At 43.9% G+C, this 11,407-nt stretch overlaps 2 protein-coding genes across 3 annotated transcripts; one reads left to right on the forward strand and one right to left on the reverse strand.

The window, feature by feature from the left end:
- Positions 1 to 85: 85 nt before the first annotated feature.
- tepsin (TEPSIN adaptor related protein complex 4 accessory protein) lies at positions 86 to 7,012 on the forward strand. Of its 2 annotated transcripts, none has more exons than XM_062414166.1 (13): positions 86 to 218; positions 617 to 689; positions 1,567 to 1,658; positions 1,760 to 1,853; positions 1,954 to 2,021; positions 2,112 to 2,184; positions 2,884 to 2,949; positions 3,054 to 3,242; positions 3,410 to 3,596; positions 3,808 to 3,921; positions 4,056 to 4,134; positions 4,225 to 4,359; positions 4,441 to 7,012. In XM_062414166.1, the coding sequence occupies exons 1-13, from the start codon at positions 180 to 182 to the stop codon at positions 5,113 to 5,115; spliced, it is 1,884 nt and encodes a 627-aa protein (XP_062270150.1). In that variant the 5' UTR covers positions 86 to 179; the 3' UTR covers positions 5,116 to 7,012. The 2 variants fall into 2 exon arrangements, with proteins under 2 accessions (XP_062270150.1, XP_062270151.1); XM_062414167.1 differs by having other exon boundaries at positions 3,413 to 3,596.
- Positions 7,013 to 7,065: 53 nt separating this feature from the next.
- Positions 7,066 to 9,938, reverse strand: si:dkey-21c1.1 (uncharacterized protein LOC100150256 homolog). The gene is made up of 3 exons (XM_062414168.1): positions 9,196 to 9,938; positions 8,672 to 8,777; positions 7,066 to 8,377 (listed from the first exon to the last, which is right to left on the reverse strand). The coding sequence occupies exons 1-3, from the start codon at positions 9,210 to 9,212 to the stop codon at positions 8,120 to 8,122; spliced, it is 381 nt and encodes a 126-aa protein (XP_062270152.1). The 5' UTR covers positions 9,213 to 9,938; the 3' UTR covers positions 7,066 to 8,119.
- Between the last annotated feature and the right edge of the window lie 1,469 nt (positions 9,939 to 11,407).

Raw genomic sequence — 11,407 nt, forward strand, 5'->3', positions numbered from 1 at the left:
ACGGTGATTCGACTTTGCGCAACGGTAGACGTCACCAGACCCCAGCACCCAAGAGCCAATACGCTTTTAGGATTATTTCTCGTTCTTCCGCGATTGGCTAGCTGTCACCTCGAATACCCGCCCCTCCTCGCTCCGCCCTCAGAGGAAGATGAGGAACCCGGAGTTCGGACTGCGAAATCATGGCAACGTTCATGGAGCGGTTAGCTTTCCTCCAGAAAGTGAGTACCGAGAACCGCCCGAGCAGCGAGAGGAGCCGACCGACAGTTGCCTGGAGCGGGTTGAGCTCCACGTAGCGTCCACCCGCCTGTTCAAGCCTGTTAACTTGTGCTACCTTTAGCTTGCTATTAGCCTGCTAAGCTAACAACACGAATACACACATCCAGTCATATCTTGTCATGTTTTTGTTGACACGCCGGAGTGTTCCGATAAAGTTTCGATTGAAAACTACACCTGTCCATGTCAGAATTAGTTTAACAGTTGATTAAACTGACTCATGAATGGTTCTGTGAGACATGCGAGTAACATGAGAATCAGCATTCCACTACACACATGGATTTGTATGACCCAGACACTCATCCACCATTTGTTGGTGATCTCTTCCACCTCTCTTCTTTAGGTGCCGACCCTGATGAAGGCTACCGCAGATGATGAAAACCCCTGTCCTGGCTACTTGTTCCAGGAGATTGGAAGTATCCTGTGGCAGTTTCTGTTGTATTTGTATATATATTTATATATTTGTATACAGTATTTGTAGCCTCTGACGGTGGTATAGATATGATATATTGCTCACGTGACACATGCTTATGAATTGATTTGGCTGATAGATACTGAATGGCTATTAATACTGTACATTATATTAGAAAATTGCCACAAAATGTCAGCTTAGTCAGAGAAATTTAAATGGTAGCACTGTGAGCTTTATGATTTATGATTTTACTTTTCCATACCTCAATAACATGTCTCACTCTTTATGTAATATGCTCAGGAGCTGTCAAAAACAGATCAAGGTCAACAGCAAGAAAGTTCGCTGCTTGAATCCAGTTTCGGTCAGGGTCTTTCTGTTCAGTGTTTGAAAGTTCTTGTGTTTCCTCCAGCTTCCTCCCAGAGTGCAAGTTGGAGACTCTAAATTGATCGTAGATGTAAATGTGTGTGTCGATGGATTTATGCCCCATGGTCAGCTGTGATGGGCTCTAGCTCTCCTTGTGACCCTCAAATGATAATATGTATAATGGATGGATGGATGGATAGTGAAAATGAAGAGGTGACACATCGGTAAATAACGTTGGCTGACAGCATGAAGGTTCTTATTTTCATCCTTTTCCCTGTTTCTATGAGGGTTTTGTCCAGCTTCCAACCACAGCCCAAAGACTTGAGATTGGGGTTAAGTTTATTGGAGACTCTTAATTGAACGTAGGTTCACAAATGTCAATGGTCGTTGATCAGTGTAACCTGCCTCTCACCAGATGTTAAAGGATAAGGGGTTTAGATAATTGGTGAATAAATATTCCATTACCCAAATCAGGTGTATTGATTTCTCCATAGTGATATCCTTAACCACCCAATTAGAAATCTCCCATGAATCTTCAGGTTGTGGTCAGTGTTTGTTGGAGTACCTTTTGGAGAGGCTGCAAGCTGGGTCCTGTCACGTCAAATTAAAGGTAAGACCAGTGTGTTTCTACATTTCTGTCTGCACAGTGAAATTTTAAAATAGATAAATGCATCAATTACTCAAAATTCAATTCTTCCTTCGGTTTTTTAGGTGCTGAAGATCTTTGTCCATCTCTGCAGCCATGGTTCAAACCATTTCCTCACAGAACTTAGAAGGAACTCAACCTTCATCCAGCAAGCGTCAGGTTATTGTTGCTTTTACCTCCATTTATCTCAGCGTTCTCTGTTTGCTCTGTTACCTGAATATTCACTGTTTGCCACTGGACATTTTTTTCGCTTTTCAAGTTTATAGTGGCCCACCTGATCCCATTCATGGCACAGCATTGTACCAGAAAGTGAGGAATACAGCACAGGTGAGAAACGAGTTGTATTTCTTCATCTCAATCATCACATAGCTGTGAAAGTTACGCACTCGCTCAGCTTTTTGTCTTGTCTGTTTGTAGGAAGTGGCCAGGTCACTTTTCACAGATGCAATGTTAAACAAGAGCAGCGTCTCTCCACTCAACCACGGCATGGGTGAGCAACAAAATCAGAAAAGTCTATCGTTTTGCTGACCGTATTTCTGACTGTGTCGTCCCACTCACCAAACTAAAATACAACTAAAGGATGGATTACTCATGATCCACAACTTCCTGAACCAGAAGAGCTGCTGGCTTAACAAATACAAGAGTTCCTTTTCTGAATATTGGAGATGAATGCTGGTTTTAAAGTCTTTTTAACTGATTCTGTTCGGCAGTTCGGTATTACTCTTGAACTCAGTCACACACTTGTCACAGGAGATCGTACCTGAAAACTTAAGTTACATAGAGCAAGAACAGACATTCCGGCAATGAAAGCCCCATTCTCCCTTATTCCAAGTCAGTGAACCTTGAAACTAATTTTAAACCTACTTACATTTAGGTTTAGTTTATTTAAAAATCGTGTTTTCACTTAATCTGGATACGTAGACATCTAGTGGAAATCATGTAATGTTCAGATAAAGTCCAGAGAAGAGGGCTGGTTAGGCTGTGCAGGTTTACCACTGCACGTATTACGATAATGATGATGGGCACGTTTAAAAACCCTCAGTTGGACCTCAGTTAACATGTCATGAACAAATATAAGAAGTGCTTGAGTGCCAATATATAGAGACATCTATGACACAGAATTCTCGGTTGTTGAATTTTGTGAGCTGAAAGCATAGGAACAATAGATGTGTTGTGTCTTTTTGTTCAGGTATGGGCTCTGACCACAGGTCAGGAATGCAGGGCTTTGGTTACAGTCCAGGGAAGCAGGGCACAGGTGAGTAATCGCCCAACACACACACACACACACACACACACACACACACACACAAAAATATACAAACAAATAAAGCTTATGTGTGTACCTGTGCCTCCCAACAGGCAGTGACTCACTATTGGATAAGATCCAGAAAGCTGCAGAGGTAGTGGCCAGTGCTGTCCTACCACCGACTGAACACCAGGGCATCCGTCTCCAAGAAAACCATTATAGGGCCGTAGTGGCGCCGTCTGCACCCATAGAGGTTGCGATGCCTGCATGTGCCTATAACCTGCCTGCTCGCAAACCGAAAGGTCAGTCATTAACGGTGTGATAGAAAACACAGACTACAGGCTTCAATCTCTAATTATGACCTTGTGTAACAGTATATGAGTCACTGATGAGCTCTAGCTGCGGCACTGAGACTCCACTTTAAATCCATAAATGTTCTCCCCTTGACTCTCTGGTCCTTCCACCGCAGCAGTGACCCAGCGGTGCCCGGGGAAGGTAGGAGGCGGCTGGGAAGAGACCGACAGCGGCAACAGCTCCTCTCACAACTCCTCTCAGGACATCGCAGCCAACAGCAGGGCCTCAGCTGGCAGCAAGTCAGCGGGGACCGGGAGCCAATCGGGGGCCAGCAGAGAGAGCAGTGGGGACCTATCAGAACGGTTAGTAGCAAGGTCAGCCTGTGGAGCTGTGTGAGGAGAGAGTTTTCCATGAACACCGGTTTTACTGTAGTTCTACTTGAACTCAGACTTTAACACCTAACATAATATATTTTTGTCTGTGCAGTCAGTGTTAGTCTGAGATGATGCACAGATTCTCCACTTTTCCACAGTTATTTTAATTTCTCTTTTTCGATCCCTGTCTGATTTCCAGGGTTGATGCTTTGCAGTTGGGGGACTGTGGCCAGGAGATGGCTCTCATCAGCAGACTGACTGAAGGATCCAGGGTGTTCCTGTCCAGAGAGGAGAACCAACACTTCATCAAAGAGTTACTACATTTTTAATCAGCCTGAGAATACAGCTGTTTTGGCTGACACTCTGTTTATTTAATATGGTTATTACCTTTTGTCTTTGCTCTTTAAATAAGTGATATAATATTTGTCTTTGTATCTTATCTTTCAGATGCTCCATTCTTAACTGTGAGGTTGTGGTGGAGCTGCTCTCAAGCAAACTTCAAGATCCCTCAAACACTGTTAAGATGGTAATGAATTGGCTTCGCTGATCACCCAGGTTTTCTTTTTGATATTGTGCAATCCTAACAGTCACGTCTCGTTTTCCTCCAATCCTGCAGAGGGCTCTGTGTGCTATCGCATGCCTCATGACCTCTGACCTCCTCTCTCTGGAGCAAATGTTTGGAGCCACACAAAGGAGACTTCGCCAGCTGAGTGAGGGGCCCCCAGGGCCTGTGGCAAACAAAGCCACCAAGGTAAGGGAGCCAGACATAGAAAACGACACGTGGTGATGACAGAACTAGATAAGGAGATACATTTTCTTCTCGTCCGAACAGATTTTGCGTCAGTTTGAAGCTCTGACCGGTGGATCTGTGAACGCTCCCAAGCCGGACACAGCAAACGGCAGCCACCAGGCTACAAGTAATCAGCCACACACATCTTCATACTCAGGCCCTTTACTACCGTCTTGCTTTGCTGACAGCACCAACCTCAACCATCTTCAGCCTGACATTGTGACCGTAGATGTCCCTCAGCTACCAGATCCCCCATCATCCCCTTCTGGTCTGGCTTTGGTACAGAAACACTCGGCAGACCTGATGCTTGACGGGGGTGAGGTGACACTTTCTTCCATTCATCCAGAGCCCATCAGGACTGCTGACGTTGCACTGGCTGTTGATGATCCAGAGCTTACCAGAGACAGAGGTTCCTCTCCTCTCTATGAGCCGCAGAGCGAGCAGCTCTGTCCGAGCAGAGTGTCTCTGTTCAGTGGAATGGAGCTGGTGAACAGGGGGAGGCCGCTGTGCGAGAGGGAAAGAGAAATGTCCACGACTGACACAGACAGAAAGGAGGATGGCTTAAAGCAGAATGCAGCTGTGTATAGGTCTGACGATGCAGAACATTCAACTGCCCCTGTCACCAGTACAAACAGTGAGAGTTCTCCTTCATTTTGCAACTCGGCTGCATCCGATAGCAGCCAGCCAGTATCTGCCTTCTCATTTCTAAAATGTTGACCAACAACTGCTGCTGGGACTGTTCTACCTAAACCAATGATGTCATCACATATATATATATATATCATTTTAGGAAATCTATTTAATTAAAAAAAAACTCAGATCTGCAAGGTTATACTGTAGAGGCAGCAGATTCATATTATGTCCAAGTTGTCTATTCATATATGTGGGGTGCGTCTGTGGAAGCTGTACTTACAGGAGTAGCGTGTGGGATTTATGCCGAGTTCACATTTCATGGTTTTAACCCGATTTTCCACTCGGTGGATGTTTTGGATCTCTGGTGTACACAGAATTGATTCCATTCATCGTACACTGTTTACAGTTGGACTAGTTTCTACACAAATGTTTCTCCACCCAAAACACAAACAGTGACACTTCTAGTAGCTGCTCAAGGTCCAGACAACATTTTGGCTCATCTTTATTCACAGTTAACTGCATATGAATCCATATAAACTAAAAAGCTGATTGCTGATGCATTTTGGTTCATGTTTTCTGCGTGATTTGCGCTCCACATTAACTGCTTACTTGCAGGAAACCAAAGGCTCCTCAAACGTGATAGGCCAATCTTAAAATGCAAACCGGAAGGCTTCCAGCTCTAAAATATTCACCTGCAGAATCTTTTCGTAGTGTGTGAACTCTTCAAAGAATACAGAATTTGAGAGTGTTGCTGACACGTTGTCTCCTCCGACTACATTTCTAGCAGGCCAAATATCTAGATAAGTTAAGAACAAATATATATATAAAATTTGCCATTTAGAGCACAAGGCGGGGTGAAGAGTGCGTAGTGTGTGACCCTGTCGCCAGTCAATCAAGTGGTATGATCTGCACAGTGATACGATGTCTTTAAAAGACGTGTAGTCTGAACTATGCTTGGAGAGCCTTTTATCAGTGAGGTTGCACATTGTGATCAACTCAACCCCTCCCCCCTCTCTTTCCAAAAATGTAGCAGAACCTGCATTGGCCTTCAGTTTGCATAGAATACAAAACATCCTCCTCAGAGCCAGTGTTTTGTTTGTCCCTTCTGGGCTACTGGAGAAACAATGTTATTCAATATGAGAGGAGGACCTGCCTCTCATTTCCATGTGACTGGCTCATTTTAAGTGAACAAAAACATGAGTTACTAACAGAAAACAGGTTGTGATTATTATATTTCCTTTATACAATTTGTGCTAACAGGGTTGCTTTGAATCCTCCACGCTGCTCCTTTAAGCAGCAGAATTGGTGAGAGACAGATTAAGGACTCTGTGCTGTAGTCGATGAGGGATGTTTCACGAGTATGGTCGTCTTGAATTACAGGTTCTAACTGATGGCTGCTTTATCTCAGGATTTATTTTAGGTAACAACTCTTACACCTCCGCAGCAGCCCCTGAAACCTCTGAGAGACAATCCCTTGATTTGTAATTTGCACTACAAGTGCTTTTTGATTTTATGATCTCATGAAACTACAAAGAAGTCGTCTTCCATATTTCGTTGGTACTAAGCTATCAGTATTAGTTAAGTTAAGTCATTGTACCCTGTATTGATTGAAACCTACCCATGAGAATAGAGTGCATGTCTTTTATGAAAAAACTGAGTGTGGAGAACTAATGTGGACATTTTCGCTGACATTATCTTTGTGCAATAACCAATGTGCGAAACATCTGCAATCAGCATAATGACAAAATATCTCCAACTTAACAGTCACTTCTTAATATAATGTAAACTGCATCTACTATGGTAATTTCAGTGACACATTATAATGTGGCATTTAGTACAAACGACATACCATAATGGAAACCTACTGGTACATAGTGAAAGCTACTGTACCGTTACTGCTACAGTCACTTTGTTTCAGTGAGCCATGCTGCTGCACAGGTTGAAGAATAAAACGTGCTGTGTTTTGTTACAGCAACAACTACTTATGTGAGGCTCACTATGCTGCAAATTCACAAATGGGAATCATCTCAAACATCACTTCCAATAACACTTTATTTCAATGTCAAATGATTTGGAACATTACACAAAATATGAATCATTATCACACCTTTATTTGCAACACAGTGTACTGGTCATATTAAACCGCCCATAAACAAGTATGGCTGACAGTCTTATGACACGCTCATACACATGTTAGATGCTGAAGAAGCAAAACCTGGTTCTGAATTCCTTTAGACAACCTTTTTTTTCTGAAGGGCTTGATTTGTTAAATGCACTGAGCTGTGTCAACTAGCAGAGCAGCGGGCTGCTGCGTCAACTCTCAACTCTGGAATTAGCCAGGGTTCAATCTGAGGTTGGTGTGCCTCGTGAAGAACCACTGCTCCATTAACTTGAACCTTCTGACCTGCCACACCTTAGCTTTTTGATAGGGAAAATAACTGCAAAATACAGTTTACTCTAACTTTATTACTTTGGTTAGAGAAAACAGAAAAGGCCTAAACTCTTTTAAACTAGATGTATTTTAATAGTGCTCCTTGGGAGTGAATCAGTTGGCCTCCATCAACTTATTTGATAAAGGGGATCACAACTCCCAATTCACAGAAACAAACGTGTGAGTGCCTTCCCCCGTCAAGAGTAAACAGAATGAGGAGTTATTGAGTAAAGTGCTGAGCTTTATTTAGTTTTGCAAGCACTTTGGATCATCATCACACTTCTCTTGTGATTAGCACCAATGAAAATGTCCACACATCGATGCACGCATGTAAAGAGAATGATAACTCTTTATAAAGTGCACAGGGTGCGTGCACACACATGCACTCACACAAACACACTTACACATCAATACTGCACAGAAAACCACAGTGGCTGGGCCATGGAAAGGCGGATGTGCTTATGGTTTCAACAAATGGTACATGGCGAGCTGGGGATGAGCCTTTGTGCCCGAATTCTGTAAACCTCCCCACACGACATCCCCTTCCCCCTGACCCGAGTGTGTCGCTTGAGGCTTTCAAAGAGGAGCCACCGTGCCGGCGGCGTTTGCACCGATGGGTGAGGAACAAAAGGTCAGGAGAAGGGCCAGAGGTCACAGTCATGTCGAGCCCGGGCGCTCTCTGGTCTGTAGACTGCTGAAGTGCGCCTCCCTCAGGACTCTGTTGATGTGGTCGTAAGAGACACTGCTGCCGTTGCCGTGGAAACCGTGCTGCATGGCGCTGGCAGAGTCTTCAGGCGTTGGGCTGAGGGAATGCTGGGCGATGCAGTTGTTCTGGCTGTGTATGCACGGCCTGGTAGTGACCACTATGGCTCTCTCTGGACTACTGATCCCGTTACTGCTGTCACTGCTGGAAGACTGCAAACACAGAATAGAGAGGGGCCCCGAGGAGCAGCTTCATGAGTGGATGGAGAATCCTTAAATAAAACATTCAGTGCTTCTCCCAACTCTGGTGCATTGCATATGGAATACAGGGGCATGTATTTATGTGCGGGATGTCAGGTTGTTCTCTTTATCCACAAATATCAGACTCTATGCATGAAGACAGAGAATATGTAACCTTTGCAGACAGATTCATCCTCTCCCAAAGGACAACTTTCATGAAATGCTTGACTGTGTAATGGTCTGAAGATGAACGGACTTCAGTCTCACCTCTGAGTCCAAATCTGAAACAAGCAGGCTGGGTCCCCCTCCCGACCTCTTGGCCTGTGAACTGAGCTGCTGGTCCTCCTCGCGGTCGCAGCTACGGTGTCGTTTCCTGTGCGAAAGCAGAAAGGGAGGCGGAGTGTTGTTAAATGCTGAGGTGTATGTAAAAGTGGAGGCGATAGTGTGACAGAAATTATGCAGGGAGGGGGAGGGAGATCGGAGGAAAGGAGTCAGACCGTCGAGAGTCGAGAGAACATGAAGACGAACCAAAAATAGCAACACACACACCTAGCAGTTACATGAATAGACATGTGGCACTCCCATTATGAGAACAAAAATGATTAACATAACTTCACTGGGATTTAGCAGGAGTTTAATCCAACGTATAGCTACGGCATTGTTAGGCGGAACAGTCTAGATTAGTGTGCTATAGAAAGGAATGATCTGGACACCATGCTGCAGTACAGCTGAGGTGTTTGATTGTAATCCTGTGTGGAATGAGGGGACTGCATTACGGTGGAAATGGTTACCTGTTGTCAGTCAGCATTTCTCCAGTCTTGTCGGGTGTGTTTTTGTTTAGGGGGGTGGGCAACCAGAAAGGTCGATACTTCTTGTGGGCCGGGTTCAGATGCCTTTACTATGTCACAGCTCCACAACCAGTCCGTAGAAAATCAATATGGCAAGCTTCCTCTCATCCCACCAGAATATCCAGGACGTGAGAGAGTTAACCTCCAGCCGGCTACAACACAAACCTCCGCTGAGGGTTACTTCAGCCCTGTCACTGCTCCGAGTCCAGCCCAACCTGCCGGCCAACCGACCATCCAACGCCCCGGCGATACCACAGCCTGCCTCTGGAAGCCTGAGGGCTAACCAGCTAACCAGCTAGCTGCTAGGTACTCTCGTTTACCCAATGAAATCCCGAGGAGCTCCAGGCAGACAGCAAAGAGAGCCGGCTAGGCTAAGCTAAGCTAGGCTAGCCAACTAGCCGCTACTGCTGCTAGTGAACGGCGGTGCCGAAGCTAACTACTTAAGCTAACTGCACCGGAAAGTTCTTCCGCCTTCGTACTCCGTCCTCTCGCCGCTAGCTGGTGTCAGGACCTGACGACGGTCTCACGTTAGACAGTAAAACAGGGGAAGTTAACAAACTACTACAGAATAAAGTGGTCAGATGTAAGTCATTGATAGTCGGTGCGGTTTAGCTGAGCCATCGCAGCGGGTTCGTCTTCTTCGCTGCTGTTCGTCACTGTCGCCTGAAGCTCCGCCCCTCTGTTTACGTGACGTCACACAATAAACGACTTCCGGTGTCAACAACATGGCGAGGTTCTTTAATCTCACCAGGGACATTCTGTCATTTCCACCTTCTCTCCACAACATTGTAAGAAAAAATGTAGAAGGTGATCTTCTACATTTCTGTAGGTCATCTTCGACATTTCTGGGCAACAGGAGGCAAAAGGAAGCCAAAAGATGATTTTTGTATTGTTGTTGGAATCACAATGATTGACCTGTACCCCCAAAACTCCTTGAACTTTGTCTTCGGACAGGCGTCTCTCAGTATGGGTGAGAATTTTCCACAAGGCCTTAAATGAAGGCCTTGTGGAAAACAAGGAGCCTTACAAACTGAAACTTTTACTTTAAAGGGGAGTTTCACTCTGATGATGGATCTCCATTTCCTTGTTAAATTGTCATGTTCAAGTTGCGCTGACGCCATTGTACGTTTTCATTTGATGAAATAATAATACCACTTTTAAGGGGACATTTTTCCGCATACAGCCAGACCAAATATGGATGAATATTACTTCATGCACGGACCATAATGCCCTCTGATTACTAACATTACAGGTGGCCACACAACACTTGATTATAATTATCTTCCACTGCATCAAAACGTATTTTAAATCTGCGTTTTGAATACCCTGATACACTTAGAAACAATAATAAATCATTTAATAGTTATAGAATATGTTGTCATATATTCATGATAATTGGTCTTTGTTGAGGTAATGTGGTTGTGCTACCACTAGATGGTGATAAAGTAAACTCATACGATTCAGGAGATTTTACTGCCTCATCCTCATTGTTTTTCAACTGTGCACAGGAATGTTTTTTTTTTTCTTTTTGTTTTTTTTATGTAATTAATTTAAGTTTACATAGTCTAAGATATTTGCAATTAATAGAAGAGATCCTGCCAATTTTGAGAGTTCAGTGTATTGCCAGCTTGAAGATGGGAATGAGTGGGGATCGGACCCTGGCCTTCTTGTTGAAGAACGACCGCCTGCTGATTGCCATGAAGAACTAAGCACTGTAAGAAGATGGACAAATTATCGTCTGCCCCCTGCTGCTCTAGCTTGGTTTGTGCAGCTTGTGATTAACTAAAGTTGTCTATAAAAGAATCTTTAATATCCTTCAAGGGCAATTTGATGTACAAGCAGCAGTCATTTCACGACAAAAATAAAACAATATCTATACAATGTAAATAAAATACAATATAAAAACCCTATAGACTAAGTAGCAGGGGGGAAATGAGCTTTTAATAAATTAATTGAAAAGTCGACCAACAGAAAATTACCCGTCAACTATTTAGATATTCTCAAAACATTTCATTCTACTTTTAATTTCCTGTTGTGTTTCTAATAATTATTAATGTTGGTGACAAGTCCTTGATAGATGGGTGGAGGTTTTATAACCTCTGCTAAGGAGTTTATGTTTTCACCTTTGATTTGTCAGTCAACAGGTTTATGTAAT

Source organism: Platichthys flesus, chromosome 20, assembly GCF_949316205.1.
Source record: "Platichthys flesus chromosome 20, fPlaFle2.1, whole genome shotgun sequence".
In the NCBI taxonomy this organism is placed as follows: Eukaryota; Metazoa; Chordata; class Actinopteri; order Pleuronectiformes; family Pleuronectidae; genus Platichthys; species Platichthys flesus.